We start from the raw sequence: 24,378 nt of genomic DNA on the forward strand, positions 1-24,378 counted from the left end.
CACTTATTCCGTGTTTATCTTGGTTGCCCGCCAACATCTAAGGGGGACAACTCACTACCCTCTCTAAAATAGCATCATCAAATTTACGACGTCACCAAATTCTAAGCATATGTTCAAATCTCCCAAATGAAGTCATGATAGAACAGTGTTTTGTCGTGAAATAACCCATGCCCTGTTCTTCATTGTTCTTTGCGATTTATTGTCTAGCTATCTTCTGTAATGTAATAGTGAGTGAGTGAGTATGCTTTTACACCGCTTTTAGCAATATTCCAGCAATATGACAGCAGGGGACACCAGAAATGGGCTTCACACATTGTACCCATGTCGGGAATTGAACCCGGGTCTTCAGCGAGATGAGCTAACGCTTTAACCACTAGGCTACCCCCTGTGATGTGATAAAACTACAATACATGTATACATGACTTAGACCTTTGAATATACACATGACTTCAGGACCCACATGTTATCTGTTGTAGGGATAATAACAAGGTTAGACTGTGAGAGGCAGCTGAGGGACAGGCCTATAGGCAGCTTCCTTGTGCGTGTTAGTGAGCGGGTTTGGGGTTACACCATTTCCTATCGAGGTGAAGACCGTGTGAAACACTTCCTGGTGGACACCACCGATGGAGGCTACCAGTTCCTGGGGGCAAGCCAGATCCAACATTCATCACTTGCAGATCTCATAGGTTTCCACAGGGTAAGCGTAATTAGTTTGATTGTCTTCAGTATCTTCATCATACACATGAGAGGATTGCTTGAAAAGGTACAAGTTGAGAGACACAGATATTTCCTCTGACATTAAAGTCATCTGGGATTAGTTCATTATAACTATTTAACATATGGGAATTCCAGGTCAGAATAGATCTTCTCATAAGAGATGGCCAAAAGGATTGGGTGATCAAGACTCAGAGACTAGATTGATTGCATGTCACCATATCCTCATCGCTACTGTTATGTAGCTGTGATATTACTGACTACAAACCACTGTTATATAGGTGTGATATTACTGACTACAAGCCACTGTTATGTAGCTGTGATATTACTGACTACAAGCCACTGTTATATGGGTGTGATATTACTGACTACAAGCCACTGTTATATAGGTGTGATATTACTGACTACAAGCCACTGTTATATAGGTGTGATATTACTGACTACAAGCCACTGTTATATAGGTGTGATATTACTGACTACAGGCCACTGTTATATAGGTGTGATATGACTGACTACAAGCCACTGTTATATAGGTGTGATATGACTGACTACAAGCCACTGTTATATAGGTGTGATATGACTGACTACAAGCCACTGTTATATAGGTGTGATATTACTGACTACAAGCCACTGTTATATAGGTGTGATATTACTGACTACAAGCCACTGTTATATAGGTGTGATATTACTGACTACAGGCCACTGTTATATAGGTGTGATATTACTGACTACAAGCCACTGTTATATAGGTGTGATATGACTGACTACAAGCCACTGTTATATAGGTGTGATATTACTGACTACAAGCCACTGTTATATAGGTGTGATATTACTGACTACAAGCCACTGTTATATAGGTGTGATATTACTGACTACAAGCCACTGTTATATAGGTGTGATATTACTGACTACAAGCCACTGTTATATAGGTGTGATATCAGTGACTACAAGCCACTGTTATATAGGTGTGATATGACTGACTACAAGCCACTGTTATATAGGTGTGATATCACTGACTACAAGCCACTGTTATATAGGTGTGATATTACTGACTACAGGCCACTGTTATACAGGTGTGATATGACTGACTACAAGCCATTGTTATATAGGTGTGATATTACTGACTACAAGCCACTGTTATATTGGTGTGATATTACTGACTACAAGCCACTGTTATGTAGCTGTGATATACTGACTACAGGCCATTGTTATGTAGCTGTGATATGACTGACTACAGGCCACTGTTATATAGGTGTGATATTACTGACTACAAGCCACTGTTATATAGGTGTGATATTACTGACTACAAGCCACTGTTATATAGGTGTGATATTACTGACTACAAGCCACTGTTATATAGGTGTGATATTACTGACTACAGGCCACTGTTATATAGGTGTGATATGACTGACTACAGGCCATTGTTATGTAGCTGTGATATGACTGACTACAAGCCACTGTTATATAGGTGTGAAATGACTGACTACAAGCCACTGTTATATAGGTGTGATATTACTGACTACAAGCCACTGTTATATGGGTGTGATATTACTGACTACAAGCCACTGTTATATAGGTGTGATATTACTGACTACAAGCCACTGTTATATAGCTGTGATATTACTGACTACAAGCCACTGTTATATAGGTGTGATATTACTGACTACAAGCCACTGTTATATAGGTGTGATATTACTGACTACAGGCCACTGTTATATAGGTGTGATATGACTGACTACAAGCCACTGTTATATAGGTGTGATATTACTGACTACAAGCCACTGTTATATAGCTGTGATATTACTGACTACAAGCCACTGTTATATAGCTGTGATATTACTGACTACAAGCCACTGTTATATAGGTGTGATATTACTGACTACAGGCCACTGTCATATAGGTGTGATATGACTGACTACAAGCCACTGTTATATAGGTGTGATATTACTGACTACAAGCCACTGTTATATAGGTGTGATATTACTGACTACAGGCCACTGTTATATAGGTGTGATATGACTGACTACAGGCCATTGTTATGTAGCTGTGATATGACTGACTACAAGCCACTGTTATATAGGTGTGATATTACTGACTACAAGCCACTGTTATATAGGTGTGATATTACTGACTACAAGCCACTGTTATATAGGTGTGATATTACTGACTACAGGCCACTGTTATATAGGTGTGATATGACTGACTACAAGCCACTGTTATATAGCTGTGATATGACTGACTACAAGCCACTGTTATATAGGTGTGATATGACTGACTACAAGCCACTGTTATATAGGTGTGATATTACTGACTACAAGCCACTGTTATATAGCTGTGATATTACTGACTACAAGCCACTGTTATATAGGTGTGATATGACTGACTACAAGCCACTGTTATATAGGTGTGATATCACTGACTACAAGCCACTGTTATATAGGTGTGATATACTGACTACAAGCCACTGTTATGTAGCTGTGATATGACTGACTACAAGCCACTGTTATGTAGCTGTGATATTACTGACTACAAGCCACTGTTATATAGGTGTGATATTACTGACTACAGGCCACTGTTATGTAGCTGTGATATGACTGACTACAAGCCACTGTTATATAGGTGTGATATGACTGACTACAAGCCACTGTTGTATAGGTGTGATATGACTGACTACAAGCCACTGTTATATAGGTGTGATATGACTGACTACAAGCCAATGTTATATAGGTGTGATATTACTGACTACAAGCCACTGTTATGTAGCTGTGATATACTGACTACAGGCCATTGTTATGTAGCTGTGATATGACTGACTACAAGCCACTGTTATATAGGTGTGATATTACTGACTACAAGCCACTGTTATATAGGTGTGATATGACTGACTACAGGCCACTGTTATGTAGCTGTGATATTACTGACTACAGGCCACTGTCATGTAGCTGTGATATTACTGACAACAAGCCACTGTTGTTGACTATGGCATTGACACTCTTTGTGTCAAGAGACAATTTATGGTCCTTCACTTTTCATACCCAGTTGGTGTTTAATCGGCAATGGAAGTTTTGTGTGTCATGGCAATTTGCAACAGTGCTTGAGACAATTTCCTGCTGCTGTGAATTTGTCGTCTGGACAGGTGCGTGCCGTTTGACTTTGCATGTTGTGACATGGATGACGGCACGTCAAACAGCTGATCTAATATTGTGGTCGTATAACGGATACAAATGGTTTCAGTTCATGAATAATAATCTTCTCCAAAGGGGTGATGTATAAAGAGAACCCGTTTTTTCCTGTTGAGGATAAATCACATTACTCAACCCACCCGCCCAAAACTAAGGAGCAGGCATCCAGCTCTGGTCATGGGACCGTCTTATGCCTGGGTGCTTTGGGTAGTTTGGTCACTCAAGGTTTTAGAGAAACATCTGAGCCCAAACCTATTCCGTATGATCTCAATCATTGACCACAACCTTGTCCGAAATGTTCATCAAACGTTTCCAAGCTATATCACAGGATATAAATAAGCTAAAACAACATGCAAATCTAAAGGATACGACCAGACCTAGATCACATGTTTCAGATAGTAAACAAAAGTCCCATTTACATACACGTCACAGGTCAGAAAGTTCACAGGACAAAAGACGCATTTATCTAGGGAGAGTAGTCACTATAGCCCTACCTCGCCCTGTACATCGCAGGAAAAGAAACATGCATCACTGGAGTCTCAAAAACATAAACACTATTCTTCCAGCTGGGCATATCAACCTTACACGCCCAAGATTGAAGTAAATCGTGCTAAAGATCCCCAGTACAAAAAGCCTGCTCCTTCAGCCACCGTTTCACATGACAACCGTGTCAAAAGCTCGGACAGTTATTAATCACCTAGCTATTACAGTTATGCAGCACAATCCTCGTGCAGCTCGAGCCAAGGGTCGCAGCAGAGAGAAAGCATACACCATGTGATACCGACTCACACCAGTGGCAAGACCCCAGGGGGACCGAGAGGCTTTTACGGGCGCTTCTCATGATGAATCCAAAAGTATACTCACGTTTAAACCAAACGACTACTCATTTAAAGATATCATTTATGAAATCCATCAGCTGATCCATCTGCCAAACCACAAAGCAAGGAGGTAGAGGATCTGGTGCTTATTGAAAGAGCGGGTTATGAAAACCCTGTAGAAAAGAGGGAAGGTTTTCATACACTGTCTTATCAGTCATTCACTGAAAATGTGGTTGCTTAAATGAATGCGGAATTAAATGCTTCTACCAGCAGAAGTTTCAGCATGCCTTACCCCCTCAAAGGGAGACAATGTTATAAAACACACAGTTGTCTGTTCCCCACATCTCCTACCATTGATGAGGAATATTTTGATCTGTTCAGGCACCCAAAAAAGAGGATGAATGTTGAGATGAACAAATTCAAAGAATTTGACAGTGTAAACAAGCAGATGATAAACATTAACACGTACATGAACTGGTTTGCAGCAGGCATCAGACATGTACTTCCCCCTGTTGACTGTGAGGAATTTACTGGCCAACCTTGTGACACAAAAGTTGAAATTAACTTGGAACAAGTTGGATTCATGCATAGTGTGCTGGACAGCATTCTGAAGATGCACGAAGATCTTCAAGCTGCACAGGTATTGATGTCCAAACAATTCCTGCTTATCGAATATAATCATCTTACGCAACAGGTTAGACACAATATCTCAGATCCACTAAGATCAAGTTTGATGTCTTGTGTCTATATTGGCCCCCCAGTTCTTCAACGGCAGACTAACTTCCGTGATTAATGAGAATTCACGCACCACTAATCACACTACTTGGCATTGAAGTTCAATGAAAAGCGCTCAGCCGACACCCAGAGTCACACGGATCTGACTAAGCGCAGACATGTTATGTCAGGACGTGAGTCTTCTCGTGCCTCCACTTGGAAAAGCTCATCCCGTTCCAGACCAAGCCGAGGGAGACATGAGTCCCAAAGAAGCAGAGGTCGTGGTCAATCCTATACCAGAGACAGAGTTAGCATCCATTCGTGACTCTCTACATCCAAGAATGTCTCAGCCAAATCCAGGACCTCGATTACTGATTACCAAAATTAATGCCTACCACAAGACCAGTCGGCGGTCGTCTGTCACTATATGCCGAAAATTGGAAATCAATTATGGACGACCATTGGCTGAATAAGTGGTAAAAAGAGGGTACAAACCATTTTGAACAGCGTCCAGAGCTTGTAGTCCACCCCAAAGGACAACATTTTTATTCTAGTAGGAGCCAAGTTAGCAGGCACAACTTTAACTATACGAGAACTACTAGACAAAGGGGCCATCAGCGTCTTACAGAAGTCAGACCATACAAGAGGTTTTTACTCTCCAGTTTTTCTGGTTCCCAAAAGAACTCTACAAAGATGTGCATGATAATAAACCTAAACGTACTCAACAGAGACTACCAAGTACGTCCCCCAAAGTTTCAAATGGAAATTTGTCAAAAGGTTACCGAATTCTCTCAAACAAGGAGATTGGCTAGTCAGCCTGGATCTACAGGATGCCTATCTGCATGTGTTCACCTGAGCTGTCTACCCCATCTACGTTTTGCAGTAAAGAGTCTAAGGTTCAAATTCAACGTGCTACCTTTCGGAATATCAATAGCACCATGGCTTTTTACATCGGTTTCGTTCATCTAAGTCTTGTAAGACTCCACAGCCATATTGACAATTTCCTCTCAACCGATCAAGATTTATTGCAGATAAAGCAGAACGCTATATTTCTTTTCCAACTACCATCTCATTTGAGTTTCCTGGTACATCCTGTCAAGTCGGAATTAATACCAACTCAAGACACTGTGTACATTGAGGCGAGGTTTCAACTTTTAAAAGGCATTTTACAACCCCCAGAGGACAGATATCTAAGAGCTATAGAGAGAGTCGAGAGTGCCCTAGACCAGCCCAGCAGGTCACATCAGTGTTTGATGTCTTGCCTAGGTACTCTGACATCACGCGAAGATCTTATTTACGGCGGGAGACCTCAGTTACATCCACTACAAGCTTGGATGAACACCAACAGAGATATGGAATTGGAAGACTTACAACAACCTCCCTCCTCACAGCCAGCTATCGGAAGTACGATGGTGGCTTCTTCATTAAGATATCATGCCAGGCATCCCTCTCATGTTCCCCCCCACCGTTATACCATCTATATACAGACGCATCAGGCGAAGGTTGGGGTACACATATGGACGACGTCACAATCCAAGGAATGTGGTCAAATCAAGACAAAAAGTTACACATAAACTGTCTGGAAATGAGAGCCATTATCCAAGCAATCAAGGCATGGTCTCATCTGCTACACCACTCGTGGGTATTGATAGCTACAGACAATACCACTGTGGTAGCGTACATACAACATCAAGGGGGCACCAGATCAGCACTTATGATGAGGGAGGTTACACTTTTATTTGCCTTGGAAGACTCAGTGAGTTGCAGGATAGAAGCACGGCGCATACCGGGAAAAGTGAACATACTGGCAGACTGCCTATCCCGGAAAAACAAGATTGTACCCACGGAATGGACTCTCCAGCCCTAGGTATTCAAATTGATCACCTCGACGTGGGATACCCCTCATCTGGATCTGTTTGCCACATGCCAAAACCATCGTCTTCCCGCTTACGTCAGCCCAGCCACAGATCCATTAACACTCAAGGTGAGTTGAGTTGGCAGGGACTGTTTGCCTACGCCTTTCGTCCTTGGTCTCTCCTGGACAGAGTAATAAGGAAGATCAAGGACACAGATTGCATCATAATTTTTATAGCCCCAGCATGGCCCAACAGAGCATGGTTTCCAAGACTGCTTCCACTACTCATAGAAGAACCCCTCTCAAACTATCAGAACGTCACGATCTCCTCCGTCAACTAAAATAGGATGTATTTTCCGGCAGCCAGGCAAATCTCCACCTTCATGCCTGGAAACTATCGCAGTAAAGATGCTAGTTTCTGGTTTCTCTAACTCAGCTTTAGAAGCAGTGGCTAGGTCATGGAGACCAGCATCCTCAGCTATCTATAACGTGGTTGAAGATCCCAGAAAATTCCACAAAATAAGGTAAGTTAGCCTTTACACTATGTCAACTTGTTTGGACGGATCATTTGCTAACATCTGGGATCATAGATCATAAGATGATAGGGTTATTACATTGTTAGTCGCTCGGCGTAACATGTAACAGTGGAAATGTATACTTGAGGTGAGATAAGCATATGTGCTGTTGGCTATAGACAGCATACTATAGACAGCAAGTATATGTCTACGTAACAGTGAAGGATTAAACGGAAGTGACGTTTTAAATGACCCATGTGATGTCACAAAGAGAATAAACCAAAAGTGTCGTCACAGATGTTCTCATAACAGGAAGTGACGTCATGAAAGAACTGGAGGGAAAAATCATTAGTAAGGTCATATATCACCAAACAATTATGATGTCATAGAACGGGAAGGATGCCACAAGTGCCAAAGTTTTCTTCAGGTTTGCCAAGGGTAAAATCAGGAAGTGGGGCATTGGTTCATACGCAATTTCTTCTATGTGTTCTCTTTCTTCACTGCAGCCAATTATCTGTGAGTAGTAGATGACAGATCCCGCCCGGTGAATACTGGCTATGATGTAATAGAGATAGGATATTCGTAGGAATTACTGTAAATCACGAGCGTGAATTAAATGCGAAAAATGCGAGCAAAACATGGCATTTATATCAACAATAAGACATTTTGGATAGCAGAAATACCAACTCAGACATAAGCTGAAAACAAACAACTAGGTATTCCACACCACTGTTTATTGAGCAGCACTTGTTACAAGTATATAAACAATGTCATTCAAACACTAATTACATCCTGTGAATTGTCACTGCTGGGGTCAAGACAAGCGTTCTACTCACTCATGTCATCACTGATCACACCTGCAAGTCCAGACAGACGCCAACCAACACGGTGTCTTTGCTCTTTGCGACTGCATCAAAGGCCGACACGAGCCAGCGCGCACGTATTGTTTTAGCTGAAGTACTCTACTCAGCGCTAATAAGCGGTGCTATTTGGTGTGTGATTGGATTAATGTAAAGTTGGATTAAGATGAGGATTCTCCTGTAAACCTGACAGAGGACATTTTGTTTAGATACTTGAGAGGAGGGGGTGTCGCATTCATATAGAGTCGCATTTTTGGCTAGGGGCATTAATTTCACGTTTTACAGTATCAAACAATAGTTATCATTGCGTATAATTCTAAGAATACTACCTCTATTACATCAGGAAATAGTCCCTCCCACCTCCCCAGTATATCTTACATCTAGTCGATGTTATTCGAAAGAAGTGATGTTTTCCTGCCACCACATGCGTAGATGCAGTGTGACAAAGGATTTTTCTTGAGCATAAAAATGTTCAACAAGTCGTACCTAGTGGTGCCTCCTCCCTTCGGATGACGTCCATCACTCTGTCAAACATGATCCCTCATCTCAACGACTGCATGACTTCACTACCCATCTCACATAGCCCATCTTCAAATTCCTACATCGTACAAAGATGATTTTATTCAGGCCAGTGAAGATCATGACATGTTGTGTCTACATCTCAATTTCATGCAGCACAGATGGCTCATCAGCACCAAAAAATCCGAAACGATCCCTGTTCAACTTCTCCAGTTTATCAGGGCTTTATTTGACACATGTTCATGCCCCAGGATTGATGGATGAAGACACAAGGCCTAGTTCAACTGGCACTCAGACAATCTCTTGCCCTCGCCAGCAGCATCAACTCCTTGGTCTCCTGACATCAGCACCAGCTCTCACCAGGAGAGATCAACTCCACCTTCAACCAATTCAGCGGTTTCCCAAGCCATTTCTCTAGAACGACGATTTTCAGATTCTAATCTCCCTGCCAACCCAACAAACCATCTCCAATGATTTTCAAGTTGATCTGCCAGTTATTTCCATGCCCAGACGTCGATCTCAACCCATTTCAACGCTCAGCTATCCTGCTTCGTATCTCCCATTCCCGACGATCAGGCTTGGGATCACCACATGTAAGCAGTATCATGGGAGGGTCTTCACTTTTACGTCTTTTCGCCAACCGGTGTTCGGGCTTGGGTACTGCAGAAGATAGTGTCTACAAGTCACCTCACACTGTTTTTGGTTGCACCTTATTGGTCAGCTCGGAGTTGGTTCACCACACTCATCCAACTAACAGAGAGAAGGTTTTACCGTCTATCTCTTAGAATCAATCCCAGTTGCTTTACACTCAATCTGTGCATTTGGTGTATTTACAGAAGTCCCTTGTTGTGAAGGGTTACTCAAGACGGGTAGCCCAATCGATCTCTGAGGCTCACCGTTCACCAACCAAGTCCTTATACGACCATAAATGGAAGGCTTTTAAGGCCTACTGTGACACTAGTGGTATTTCTTCACCCGCAACTGCTTCTCCACAACAGATTTCTGACTATCTTCACCATACCCTGTCATCCCGTAAGCTAAGGAGTTCTACCTAAGCTACATGCTTGGCTGTGATTAATTCCATCGTGGCAGGTACTACAGGCGCAAAGATTTTCTTGGTGGCCAAATTACAATTCTTGATTAAGTCACACAAGTTGGCGGACCAGTCTTATCGATTTCATCATTCTCAACGTCATACTTGAGGATGCATTTTATCCTGTTTTCTATGGCAGCGTTGATGGAAGTGTCCCGTACCATGATTTCGTTTTGGATTCGTTCGATTATTCTCCAAGCCTACACCCTTGCTGGCCTACCTGCTCCAGTCGCCTCCAACCCTCACAAAACTCTTGCTGTCACCTCTACTGTGGCTTTACACTGTAATTGTACTTTGGCTGCAATTATGGAAGGATGCTTCTTGAAATCCAATACAGTTTTTAGCTTCCCACTATCTCCGACACATTTCTGTGACTGACGTCAAAGGTCTACAGCAATTTGGACCCTTATTGCTCGCACACACAGGTCTCCAGGTCACAGCTTGATTAAGCTGACATATGCCCGATTTTGTTCCTGAATCTGTGTATTACAATACACCTAGAACTTGTTTCCTTGAGTTTATTCTTTTTGGGGGGTTTCCCATACTAAGTATCCAGTCGGAAGATATTTTCACTTGTTTGTTGAGACCTCGGTCTTCATCACGATGTCGCCATGTGAGTCGCCACTCACCTCTGCTTTGGGCATGTGTTGGGTATTGGGTCTTGTGAATATACTGTAAATCGTGAATTAAATGGGAAAAATGCAAACAGTCTTTGCTTGCATTAATTAACTTCACATTGATGTCTCCAACTGACTATCAACAATAAGACGGCCTTGATGCACACTTTGGACAGCGGAAATACCAACTTGAATATAAACACAACGTGGTTTATTGAGCTGCAGTTGTAACAAATATATAAAAATGTCATTCAAAAAATAGGAATTACACAATTGGCCTCCTGGTGAGATATCACTGCTTGGGTCAGGAGTTCTACCCACTGGTGTCAAGCTTGTTGACACCTTCTCAGCATACTTCTTCATAGTCAGTGAACTGTTGTGGGTTCGATTATTTTATTGCCTTTGAAGTTCCTTAATGCCAGTAAGCAGAGTAAACATATAAACTGTGTGATGTTTTCAGGAAATCACTGTTGATTGTTTTTTATTGAAGTGCTCTACTCTAATAAGCAGTGCTAGTTGTTGTTTGATTGGATTAAGGTAAGGATATGTATCATTCCGGTGGGGATGGGTAGGGGGAGTGGCATTGATATTGAGTCGCATTTTTGGCTAGGAGTCAGCAGTCATATTAATCTGGAGACGCATTAATTTCCAGATTTACAGCAGTCGATCTTTCCTCTTCTCGTCCGAACTTTTTGATTTCAACCCCTGCATGGGTTAGAGGGTTCAAGATAAGATACTCAAGTCTTGCAGAATTGATTGACTGGATCTCGTTCCGAATCAATTGTAAATCGTAGTTTGTATTGTGTGGCTTTTCGATTATGCTAGCCTATGTCGAACATGTTCCTCATATAGTACCCGACTTTATGTTTTCCTCTCTTCATGTCTCAGGGTCAAAACACTTTTTGAAGTGTTTTATCCGTATTCACGAGCTTTGTCATTCAGACACGAGACAGTGATACTTTATATGGTTTTGTATCCTTGTTTAGCTCCAGCTTCCTTGTGTGTATCCTTTATTATAGCTAAAATGGATAAAAATATCATTAAACCGCCCGCATGTTATCAGAAACGAGCAGGTCACTATAACTTGATAATGACTTCATATTGCTTGACGACGGGCCATTATCACGCCTGTTCTTAGGTGATGTCATAGGATAGGGATAGGTGACGTCACGTTCAATTTTGACGTCATCTGGTTTGTTCTCTGATGTTTCCATGTTTGTAAAACTTGGTCAGTGACATTCGTGTTGATTGCAGTAAATGTTTCCAAACCAATATTGTTGTTTCTTTTTATCTGATAACAAATTCCATCCAGACCTCGGGCTTCTGCAAATGATAATGCCCTGAAAAATAGAGTTATCCTCATAATAGTTAGGCTAGGGAGTTCGCCCCACCTTCCAACCGTGGGATAAATGCATAGAATGAGATGGATAAGTTTAAAAATTTGTAAATTTTACAATTAATTGTATATTTATATACTTATCCTGTCGCACACGTCATATGCCCATCCATTCATCCCTGCATCGTAAATTCCCAATGTCATTTCATTGATTTCGTTTCTGTTTTCGTTTTATCACAGACCGCCTTTTTTTGTATAAAAACCTTCCTTCCGGTTCGGGCATTGTAGTTGGTTGTGCATTAAACTTGTGTCACGAGAGACTGGATTTGTCCACATTGGCTAGGTGGCAGCGCTTTGAACCTACGCTTATACCGATTTCAGCACACAGAAACCTTTATACGAATCCAGTTACCCTCACACGTTCAACATAAGTGCGTAAACTACATGCTGAAACTTCCGAAATGCACGTCAGACATTTGCATGGGGGTCACATAAATTGGGAAGCGGACGTAAAATATGGCCAACACAAGAGCTCCGAAGCAGTGTCAGTTGACGAAGAATGAGACAATTAATTCTTTCGAAAACTGGAGGCAGAATTTAGCATACATTCTTTGCCTAGACAATAATTTCGCCCTGCTCCTGGCAGATGGTAGCACCTGGTTAAACAAGACTGCTGTAAATCCACTTAGAGGGTTACAGAATGATGGTGAGGATGTTTGTGAAAATCAGCAGAAAACAGCTGAGCAGAAAAACATACATCTTGAACTCATGTTAGGTCAGATCGCCAACTACTGTACTGTCATAGCGACTGATTTACGACATCCATTGTCTGAAGAACATTTGATTGCAAAGGCTCAATACCCTGGAGCCATGACATCTATATGCCTTGAAACACTTAATTGCTGTTATTTATTAGATGCTAATCCTATTTGTTAAACCCCATTTTTGTGTGCATCAACCGTCTGCCATCCTGAACAGGATTAGCAAGTATGTCACTGATGATTTACTGTTTACATTTATATTTATTACTTACTAAATGTCCGGTGACCTTGGCTATATAAGCCTTGGTCCAGAGAGATTGAGGGAGGAGAAAAGAGAGAAAAGAAAGGTCTTACCCTTAGCCTAGCTAGGGTTAGGCTGGGTGCTCCGGGGCACCTAGACAACAACCACTACCACTATGTGCTGACCTGGCACATAGTGCCTTTTGTATGTATATATCGACATGTATAAAGTAAAACTGTATATACAGCAAGCCATCGTCTCCAAGTTGTCACTTCCAAGTTGGCCCCTTGCATATACGAGTAGGCAAATTGTTCATTAATCAACGTCAGACCGACACTCGTTGTTAATTTGGTGGAGCTATCGGGTATGACAGACTTCTTAGTCTGTCCTTTCCAGTACCTCTTTGCAGCATGGCATATGGTTCACAATACTGTAGGAAGTGACAGTCCCTTATTGAAAGGATATACTACCTTCCTGAAGGCCAATCACCAAGAACAAAGAAACGGCCTGTAACAAGATTGAAGAGAGAACAAGAACCTCTCCGATCAAGAACAAGTTCTCCGATCCCAAACCTTCCCTGCTCAAATATCTTAGCAACACTGCTAAGACTTCCCCTTCAAGATGTCGTTCCTGCACACTGCACAGGACCAAAGAAAAGAAGTATACACGCCTATCCCACAGAGGCCCGACCACAGCCATCTTCATGCAGACCCTGCACAATACAGAAACCGCCTCACGGGCACCTACAAGATGGACACTGTACAAGATATCTTATTGGGACTTACTAATTTGTGTTTACTTACATGGACTCAATCAAGGATATATATTGTGTGACTGTTGAATAGTGCAACCAGGTATGTTTAATCAAAGCCAGTATATTAATGCCAAAATGTGTCTTTACAAAATTCAGTTTTGTATATGTGCAATATACTCCAAATTACATCTTTAGTCAAGCTAGATCTTTGAAGTTATTGTGTAGGGAATCTTTGAAATGTCTCCAGGCCACGCCAGACATATAGTTGCAGTTAGGGCCCAGACAAACCTAAGCTGTAAGGGTTATCGAGTCACACCTTAAAGCTCGACTCGTAATCTCAAAAATCTAAACGACAAAATTTGTAATTTGTTACTTTGAATTCAGATTAGGGATATTCTTGGGTGAGCCACCCCTACACATATGTTTATTGTATGTCAGTATTAAGTAATTAACAGCACAGCAGTATTCAGCATTTCAGAGTTTTGATGTTGGAATTAAGGAATTTTTTTTCTTGGGCATCGCACCCACAATATCTGGGCAAGCTCCGTCAAAGACACAGGAAGAGCACCCATTGTACTTAAAAGGGCAGTAGTACCCACAAGTACCGTTTGAGTCACGCGGTAAAGCTAGACTCCTGGTTTCAAATTTCTTTATGCAAAATATTTGCTGAGATGTTTAATTTGTACTTTTTATGACATTAATCATTATCATTATTCGGTACTGAGTCGCACCGCCAAGCCAGACTCCTGAATTCAAAGAACCTTCAATGATATATTTATTGAATCTGTGCAAAGCAGTAATTTCCATGTAGTGAAATTGCACATTACAAAGATCACATGGTTAGTTTTCAACTGGCACTAAATCAAATTGGCTAGATGATCACTTTCATACCGCCATTGCATACAAATATATTTGTTGCATAAGGATTTCATATAACTGATTTTGATCACATTTGCATGGTTGTTTTCCTTGGTGAAAAAGTTCACACATATCAATTTGGACTCATGTAAGCTTGGGGTCCAAGCTTCACGTAACGGAGGGAAGTTGTCATAGCGACTGATTTATGACATCCATTGTCTGAAGAACATTTGATTGCAAAGGCTCATTACCCTGGAGCCATGACATCTATATGCCTTGAAACACTTAATTGCTGTTATTTATTAGATGCTAATCCTATTTGTTAATCCCCATTTTTGTGTGCATCAACCGTCTGCCATCCTGAACAGGATATATAAGCCTTGGTCCAGAGGAGAAAAGAAAAAAAAAGGTCTTACCCCTAGCCTAGCTAGGGTTAGGCTGGGTGCTCCGGGGCACCAAGACAACAACCACTACCACCATGTGCTGACATGGCACAAAGTGTCTTTTGTATGTATATATCTACATGTATAAAGTAAAACTGTATATACTGCAAGTCATCTTCCTACTGAGAACCATACTTCGGCCCCTTGCATATACGAGTGTGTTAATTGTTCATTATTCAACGTCAGACCGACACGCGTTGATAATTATTTATATATCATTTCATATAATTATATGAAATGATGTATAAATATTACACCATGATAACTCATAAAAGCACTTGATGTAGATGTAATTATTATAAGATAACTTAGTATAAATGTTAACCATGATAGTACTGTCATCAGCAGGAATTCAGTTATCCGTAATTCTACTTCTGTTCAAGATATTTGTCAAAAGATCCAGCTCCATTATGGATTCCAATCTACAGGTGCGAATTTCCTTCGTCTCGTTGATAACAAGATGCAGCCTGAGGACCTCTACCAACGTTTGATGGCTTTCATCGAGGACAATTTGCTTACTACTTGAGCTGGCATCACCCATCATATGGTATTGATATTGATCAAGATGAAGACCTCACACCAACACTTGAGAACATTATAGTGGTATTATGGCTTCAACTTATTCATCCTCAGCTCCCTCAGCTTGTTAAACAAAAATACAGAGCCAAGTTGAGAATTCAGACATTAGCATCTTTGAAACCAGAGATCTCACAAGCTCTCTCCTCACTGATGGATGAAGACACAAAGGCTTTAAGAACAGCTTCCTTTTCAACAGACAAACCACGACAAAATTACATCAAACCGGCTAGACAAATGAAAATGTGTGTTCTGTGTAAATCAGCAGGAAGACCTGCGTTGCAATACTCACTACCTGAAAGACTGTAGATATATTCCTGAATCTGAATTCCGACAGATGTACGGGCATTCCCGTCTTGTTGGTAGAGTTGATGATACTGTACGAGAAGATGATCCGTATGTAGAAGAGTCAGCTTGTGACAATGATCAGGATCCTAACCCTCTCCTTGACCAGCCAGTAATCAGTCGTGTTGATGTCATTCAGTCACCGTTCCTCAACACTTTTTATCAGCAACACCCAGTGAGATTAACTTTAGACACTGGTGCGACGACAAACATGGACAGGTCTTCCTTTGCTTGGGCAATAAGGCTATCGAAAACCCCTGTCTCTCAAATGGCACGACAAGCTGATGGGATAACCCCATTGGATGTGATTGGGGAAGTGCATTGTCTGTTGACCAGAGATGATGACACATTCCAATTAGATGCATTAGTTGTTCAACAACTTGATGTTGATGTGCTGGCAGGGAACCCTTTCCTGGTTTGCAATGATGTAGCAACCCGCCCTGCTAAGAAGCAGATTGTCATCAGAGGTAGAATTGTAATCTATTATGGACAACAGCCAAGCAGAGGTGCTCCAGTGAGACGTGCTCAAGCTTTCGTTCTATGCAGTCCATCACAACAGACAGCAGTGTTGCCAGGGAGCTTCATTGAATTTTTAACACCAGCCTCCCTTCCACTTGACTCATCATGGGCGCTTGAGCCCCGCTTGGGCTGTCCAAGCAACCTGAGATCAAAACCGGAAATGGCTTGACCGAGTGCTCAGGAATTGTTTTCAGTGGGAAATACTATTAGGGTTGCAAATACCCCTGATGAACCTATATTGCTGAAGCGAAATGAGCATATCTGCCAGATCAGAAACATATCATCCATGGAGCAACCTGGTACAAGTGCAAAGCTAAATTTGAATCAGGCAAAGGGAACCCCAAGCAAATCAGCTAAACCTCTCAACTCTGCTACAGTTGTGATCGTTCCTGACAACATATTGCCGTCTGGTTTCAATGACAATCTCCGACCACTCAATGAGGAATTTGATGAGGTTTTCAGCCCAATTGTGTCCAAATACAATGGATTCAGTGGCCCATTAAAAGCTGTTGTCAACATGGGTCCTACATCCCCCTTTCAGAGAACAGGCTGCTTACCCCAGTACAATAAGGAGATGCTTACTGAAATTCAAACCAAATTTGATGAACTTGAGGAAATTGGTGTATTTGCTACCCCAGAACAAATGAATGTTACCGTTGAATATCTGAACCTCTCATTCCTTGTTTGCAAACCGGCTGGAGGTTATCCTTTGGTGATATCATTTTGAGAAGTAATTCAATATAGCAAGCCTCAACCGTCTCTTATGCCAAATGTAGACAATGTACTGAAAGATATTGGCAACTGGATTTATTAAAATCCTTCTACCAAATTCCATTATCCCAGGATTCTATGAAGTATTGTGGGGTAGTGACACCTTACAAAGGGATCAGAGTTTACACTCGATGTGCAGTGGGGATGCCTGGTTCGGAGACCTACCTTGAGGAACTCATGTGTAGAGTTCTTGGCAATCTCATACAAGAAGGTTGTGTTGCTAAGTTGGCTGATGATCTTTTTTGTGGTGGAAACACTCCTAATGAGGTCATGTCTACTTGGCGTCGTGTCTTGTGTGCCCTGAAAGCAAACAATTTGAGGCTCTCAGCCCCTAAAACGGTGATATGCCCAAAGTCTACAACCATACACGGTTGGATTTGGTCAAGTGGCACGTTATCAGCTAGCCCAAATTGAATCGCATCACTGTCTGCTGTGTCACCGCCTGTGACTGTACAGGGTCTGCGAATGTTTGTAGGCCGTGTTCTTCATGGTTATGCCGATCTCCTCTTACCATTGTCTTCCTGCAGTAGCCTTATCCAATGGAAAGAGGAGATGGGCATACCCATGAAGAACATGGTTTAGGGCTTTGTTTGCACCTACAAATAATCGCAATCTATCTTATCCAATCCAAAGATAAGATCTCCTGGACTGATGACCTGACAAATGTATTCAATAAGGCCAAGTAAGCCTTATCAGATCACAAGACAATCACTATTTCAAGACGTAGCGACAGTTTGTGCATTGTCACTGATGCATCTTCAAAAGCTCATGGCTTGGCTGATACAATGTATACATGCCGCAAAGGAAAATCCTTATCAGCTGGCTTTTTTAATGCCAAATTGAAGACACACTGGATTACCTGGCTTCCTTGTGAGTTGGAGGCGCTTGCAATCGGATCTGCGGTAAAACATTTTGCTCCATTTATTACAGCATCAACTCAGAAAACAGTCGTCCTTGTGTGCTAGCTTACAATAAGCTCAATCGAGGAGAATTTTCTGCAAGTTCAAGGGTTACTACTTTCTTATCGACCGTCAGTCGCTACCACGTTACTCTGAGCCACATATCTGGTGTAGCAAATGTTCCAACTGACTATTGTAGTCAACACCCAAGCCAGTGCTCTGACCACAGTTGCCAGGTATGTAAATTTGTTCAAGGCGATGCAGAATCTGATGTCCGAAACTTGTGTGTCAAAGATGTTGTGGATGGTGTTGCTCAAATGCCTTTCACCAGCCGTGCCACTTGGCAGGCTACACAACATGATTGTTCAAATCTTAGAAGGACTCATTCTCACCTCTTTCAAGGAACCCGTCCATCCAAGAAACACACAGATATCCCAGATGTCAAGAGATACCTGAAGGAAGTCTCTATTGCGTCGGATGGTTTGCTCATTGTACATGTCAGTCAACCATTTCATCCTGTACGTGAACGTATTGTTGTTCTAAGACCTGTTCTAAATGGTCTCCTTACTGCCTTACACATCAGGTTCAATCACCCTACCCTTTATCAGACTAAAAAACTGTTCAACAGGTACTTTTTTTGCCTTTTTTTTAGACAAATCTCTTCAAGCTGTGGATTCATCATGTCACCACTGTGTGTCTTTGAAACCCTTGCCTGCTCAATTCTATCCACAGTCAAGCAGTCCTCCGCCTGCGTCTATTGGTGTCAACTTCGCTGGGGACGTCATGAAACGCTATGGTCAACTTGTGTTTGTTCTTCGGGAAACTGTGTCTTCCTTCACAATGACATGCCTGATTGAGAGTGAGGAATGTGACGATCTACGCAATGCCATCCTATCGCTTTGTGTCGACATGAGACATCTTGGTGATAGTGGCACCACTATCAGGGTTGACCCTGCACCAGGGTTTATGTCCCTCGACAAGGATCCATTACTGAAGAAGTCTTGTATTGAACTTGAGATTGGTTCGCCAAAAAATGTTAACAGAAACCCAGTGGCGGAAAGAGCCATTGAAGAAATTGGCACAGAATGCTTACATCTATGCCCTGAGGGTGGCCCGTTGTCTCGGGTTAACCTGGCAATTGCCACAGCCAATATAAATTCAAGACTCCGTAAAGGTGGTCTGTCTGCACGTAAAGTATTTACCCAACATGATCAATTGACAGGAGAACAACTACCTATCACAGACAGGCAACTCATTCTTGAACAAAATATCAGAACATTTAACCATCCACATAGCAGCAGATCTAAAGCTCATGGTAACACTATTATGGCTGAAACTAAGTTTCAAGTTGGTGATCTTGTATTTCTCAAAAGAGAGAAAGAAAAGACACATGTAAGAGACAAGTATATGTTTACTGGAGTTTCGGAGGATCAGTGTCAGCCTAGAAAGTTCACCAAATCACAGTTTCGTTCCAAGTTATACTCTGTTCGAACTTCAGATTGTTACCATGTAAAACCTACCATGCTTAGCATGTCATCCTCAGGACCAATAAGAGGTATTGATAGAAAATATCCCAGTCGTGGAGATATTCAGGCTTTACCTAGCCAAGCTGGTGAATCTGTGATAGAACCCGATAGTAACTCAGTTGACAATAACCAGCAATTTCAAAATGATGGACATGCAACTTTGGTTGATGATAATGGACCACAACATGTTGAAGATGAAGCTACAGAGCAATGTGATGATACCACACCTGTCACTGAAGTTACTCTGAGGATGTCATCCCGACCTCGCAGAACACCTGCTTGGCAGACATCTGGAGATTGGATTTTAAACTGACTTGGTTAACAAGACTTACCCATACCATTGGTGCCTTTAATGTCTAATGTGCATCTTTAACAAAACTCATGTCATTATGTGTATCTCCTCAAAATATGAGAAGATGGTTGCGCCATTTCATTGATTTCGTTTCTGTTTTCGTTTTATCACAGACTGCCTTTTTTGTACAACTCCCTTCCTTACGGTTCGGGCATTGTAGTTGGTTGTGCATTAAACTTGTGTCACGAGAGACTGGATTTGTCAACATTGGCGCTATGCCTACAAATATTAAGAAAGAGAATGAGCTAGCTGGGGAAATCACGTGTACAGTGTGTAGGTCAATCGGAGTGTGTGACCCAGATTGTTGGGACCGCCTCCGTGGTCTAGTGGTAGAGCATCTGCCCGGAGAGCGGAAGGTCCGGGGTTCGATCCCTGGCCGCATCATACCAAAAGACATTAAAAGATGGTACTTGTTGTTACCCTGTCTGGCGCTCGGCATTAAGGGGCTGAACCAAGGACTGATCCCCTCGGAGTCCCTATACTATGTGTGTCTGAGTGGGGTATTCATGTTACTCTGCGGCATGGTATCTCAGTGAGCTAGCACTATAAATCGGCATCAGTCCGGACTAGTACAAGCAGCCACACACACACATACACACACGTGCATGCACGTCGCTATATAAGTGCAATAATCTTGGACGCGACGTTAAACCCCATTTCACCTCACCCAGATGTGACCTTGTTGGGATGTTACCATGGTGATGCCAGGTGAGTTCCAGTGAGTTGGTTTTTTTAGAAGAAGGAAACTTTTGTCAAAGTTTTTTTTTCTACTTAGGATCGAAGAAGAAAGAGAAATGCATAGTGTGAGATAGATAAGTATATGAATATACAATTTTTTATGAAATTTACATCACATGGACAATTCTAAATGAACGTAGACATAGATTTTATATGTCTATACTGATGGACATGAATAAGGGAACACTAAGTTGTAGACACAGTGGCTTCCAAGCCCTGTCTACCAATGACGCGTTGACAACAATGCACCCAAACACATCTCAACATTGGATTCTGACAGGTGTTGGGATTGTATGCGCGCTATTTCCTCAAATGTACTGACAGTAAAGCTTATTTGGGTGCTACAAAATCACAATTAATGTCAACAAGTAGCAGACTTGGCAGACTTGGCTTGGCAGTGCATATACCTTTTGGATTTGCTGAATTTAGATACTGTTGGAAAGACAATCAACTTAAGTTGAATGTTATACAATTTGGTTACACTACATGCAGAAATAAGCATGTTGTAACACTTCTTATACAATGTATATGTTTTTGAAACCGTGACGTCACAGTGCAGCATTGAGCAGTGTACAAAGCCAACTGACAGACAGGCACCATGAAGGTTAGATGAGATTCACAAACTCTCTCACCACACGATGGCATTTAAGCTGTTGCTCTTAACACAATATACTAGTATATTAATAAAGTTAACTCTGTCTCTCTCCTTGGTTACAGGACAATGCAATAACAATATCAGGTGGGGAGAAGTTGCTGTACGAGTGTGGTCAGACAGTGGAACCTCCAGACTACAGTGAGCTGCTTCTACTTTCCGAGTCCACGTCATTATGAGACTGACTGCTTCTGTCAACAGACCACTGGTTAGCAGCTGTCTTGCTGCATTTGTTCATCTCAGCATTCTACCTGCAATATTCCACAAGATATTTGTAAGATATCAGCCATATGTTAAGTGAGCAGCTTTATCTCTATATTGTATATGGACAGGTCCAACTATAGACATAGCTGTATTGTGTATCTAATCAAGACTGTAACTTGATTACATGGAAAAACCTGGCCTTCTGTGTTTCTTTCACAAGCATGTTACCTTGGCTTGGTGCTACACTGCAAAGTTCCAGCAGGACTCAAGGACGTTCATGTGAGACAAAATAGGAACACTGGGCATCATGTGAGACAAATGGGATCACTTATGACAAGTTATGAGAGACAAAGATGTGAGCACTAACCATCATGTGAGACATATATGTGAAAATTGATCATCATGTAAGACAAATGTGAGCACTCTTATGTGATACATAAATAGAGGTCATTTCACGTGTTGAATGATATAGCATGTGTCTCTCATCAAGTGACGGGAAAGGAGATATTTCATGAGTTGCATAGCCACGAGTGAAAATATCCCCTTTTCCCCCTAACACGATGAGAGAAACATGCTATTTCACGAGACACAAGGAATATTCTATTTATTATATACTTTTTGTGTAGTTGTCTACAGGAAAATTTTATTATTTAATTTCATATGTAAAACCGTGAAACATAAATTCTCCGTACCTAACACAGGGACATTTCACCACCCCTTGTAGTTGCTACTTAAGAGGGAGTTCCATGTTTGCAAAATCTTTAAAAATATAAACAAAAGTAACAAAAAGTATTTAGGGTCACAAAAATTCTTTGTCATACATTTAGATATGATTATATACAAAATCAACTTCAACAATAAATAATCTTGAAATCTAAGAGACCACTGTTGGAAGCAAAAGAATACAAGCTGGTCAAGCTTAAAAAGGGCACTTTGCGAAATGAACGGTCAACTTCAGAAAACTCAATCTTTCACACTGTATATATATTAAATGTTTACACTGAGTATCATGTGAGACATAAATGTTTGCATTAAGAAACAGGTGAGACATAAATGTTTGCACAGTGTCTTATGTGAGACATCAAAGTGAACACTGAGCAGTATGTGTGACATAAACATGTGCACACATGCATTTTTCATGTTTATGTATTTTAAGTTCACCTGACTGGAAGTCAAGTGATTTTATGTTGTGGCACGTAGTCCACCATCCCTCGTCCATCCATATAGTTGTCCGTAAGTAATGAACTTTTACATTTTCAATTACAACTAAAACTACAAGGCGTATATAGCTGTAATTTTGTATAATTGATAGCTTGGATCATTCATGCAAAGTTATAGCTTCATAAGCTTCATCGTTGTAATTGTGACCCACCTGTAGAAAAGGCACCTTATGGGTGTTTGGATACAATTGTATCTTGACGTCAACTCACTTCAGTGAAGATCGCCATGTGTGATGTCATGTATCTCTGCAATAAATATGAATTGAAGCTTGTGAATTGTATTTTTGTGTTCCGAAGATGCTGTAGTTTTAAAATATAATGAAAAGTTAAAATGTGATTTTTCAGCGATAGGGTCCCTTATCTCTTGGTTGATCACAATTGTTCTGGAAAGTGTACTGGTTAGTGACATTAAAACCCCATTATTGGAGGCATGTGTGACTTTGTTTTGTCTATTTTGATTTTTGACCAAACTTTGCACCCTGCCTTCACATACCCTCAAGTGTGACTGCATTGTGACATTTCCTCTGGAACCTTTGGGCTTATGAAATATCATGAATGTCATCACAGCAATGATGTCTCATAATATGGCAGTCATATTGAAAATTTAAAAATAACCCTACATACAGAAATGGATGAGCTATGGGCAAAATTTAAAGTAATTATGTGATATGAGAATATGTTGTGTGTAGTGGTTATGTCTCAACTTTTGACCTTATCTACTGTTGTGTGGTAGTCAGGATGGACATGTCAGTTTGTCATAGCCAGTTATGAGTAAAATGTCTGTTGTTTAGAAACATTTTGTTGCTTATCACTCTTTACCCTTGTATAACCGGTCTTATCTGATATATTATTCAGAAACATTCAGGTGAGTTACAGAGCCTCGTGGCTGTATTTAACATAATAATCTATACATACTTTACCGCTTCCGGTTTTTTTCATTATGTACTCCATGGTGCCTCTGATTGTGATACAATATACCAAAAACAGAAGTGTAAGTTGAAGCTGCTTGAATCTGCTTATGCATGTGTTCACTGTACATTTTCTGCAATAAACTCATAATCAAGACAATGCTCTAGCCTTAGAAACATTGGGAAGCACTGTAACATGAAAGCTGCCTTGAGTGGTAGGAATGTCAACACTTGGTCAGCATTGCGCATGGTCAGTTTTCTGACAATATCAACCTCAAGTCAGGATAGACAAATATATGTGTACTCTGCAAACAATAGACATTTGAATCGCATAGAAAGTTTTGGGCCTGGCGTATTTATGTTACTGAATGCTCATGTATGACATATA

General features: G+C 41.2%; 1 protein-coding gene across 4 annotated transcripts in view; it reads left to right on the plus strand.

The window, feature by feature from the left end:
• Positions 1 to 24,121, plus strand: part of LOC139468158 (SH2 domain-containing protein 4B-like) — a 229,191-nt gene extending 205,070 nt beyond the window's left edge. The window contains exons 10-11 of one of the 4 annotated variants that reach the window (XM_071249939.1): positions 477 to 697; positions 21,724 to 24,119. In XM_071249939.1, the coding sequence (XP_071106040.1) occupies positions 477 to 697; positions 21,724 to 21,837 (335 nt within the window). In that variant the 3' untranslated portion in view covers positions 21,838 to 24,119. Of the gene's footprint in view, positions 1 to 476; positions 698 to 5,095; positions 5,161 to 21,723 lie in introns of those variants that run through there. The other 3 variants (XM_071249940.1, XM_071249942.1, XM_071249941.1) reach the window with 3 other exon arrangements.
• The last annotated feature ends 257 nt before the right edge of the window (positions 24,122 to 24,378 follow it).

The sequence above is a fragment of the Haliotis cracherodii genome, unplaced genomic scaffold (assembly GCF_022045235.1).
Source record: "Haliotis cracherodii isolate W230 unplaced genomic scaffold, xgHalCrac1.p SCAF_2, whole genome shotgun sequence".
Classification (NCBI taxonomy): Eukaryota; Metazoa; Mollusca; class Gastropoda; order Lepetellida; family Haliotidae; genus Haliotis; species Haliotis cracherodii.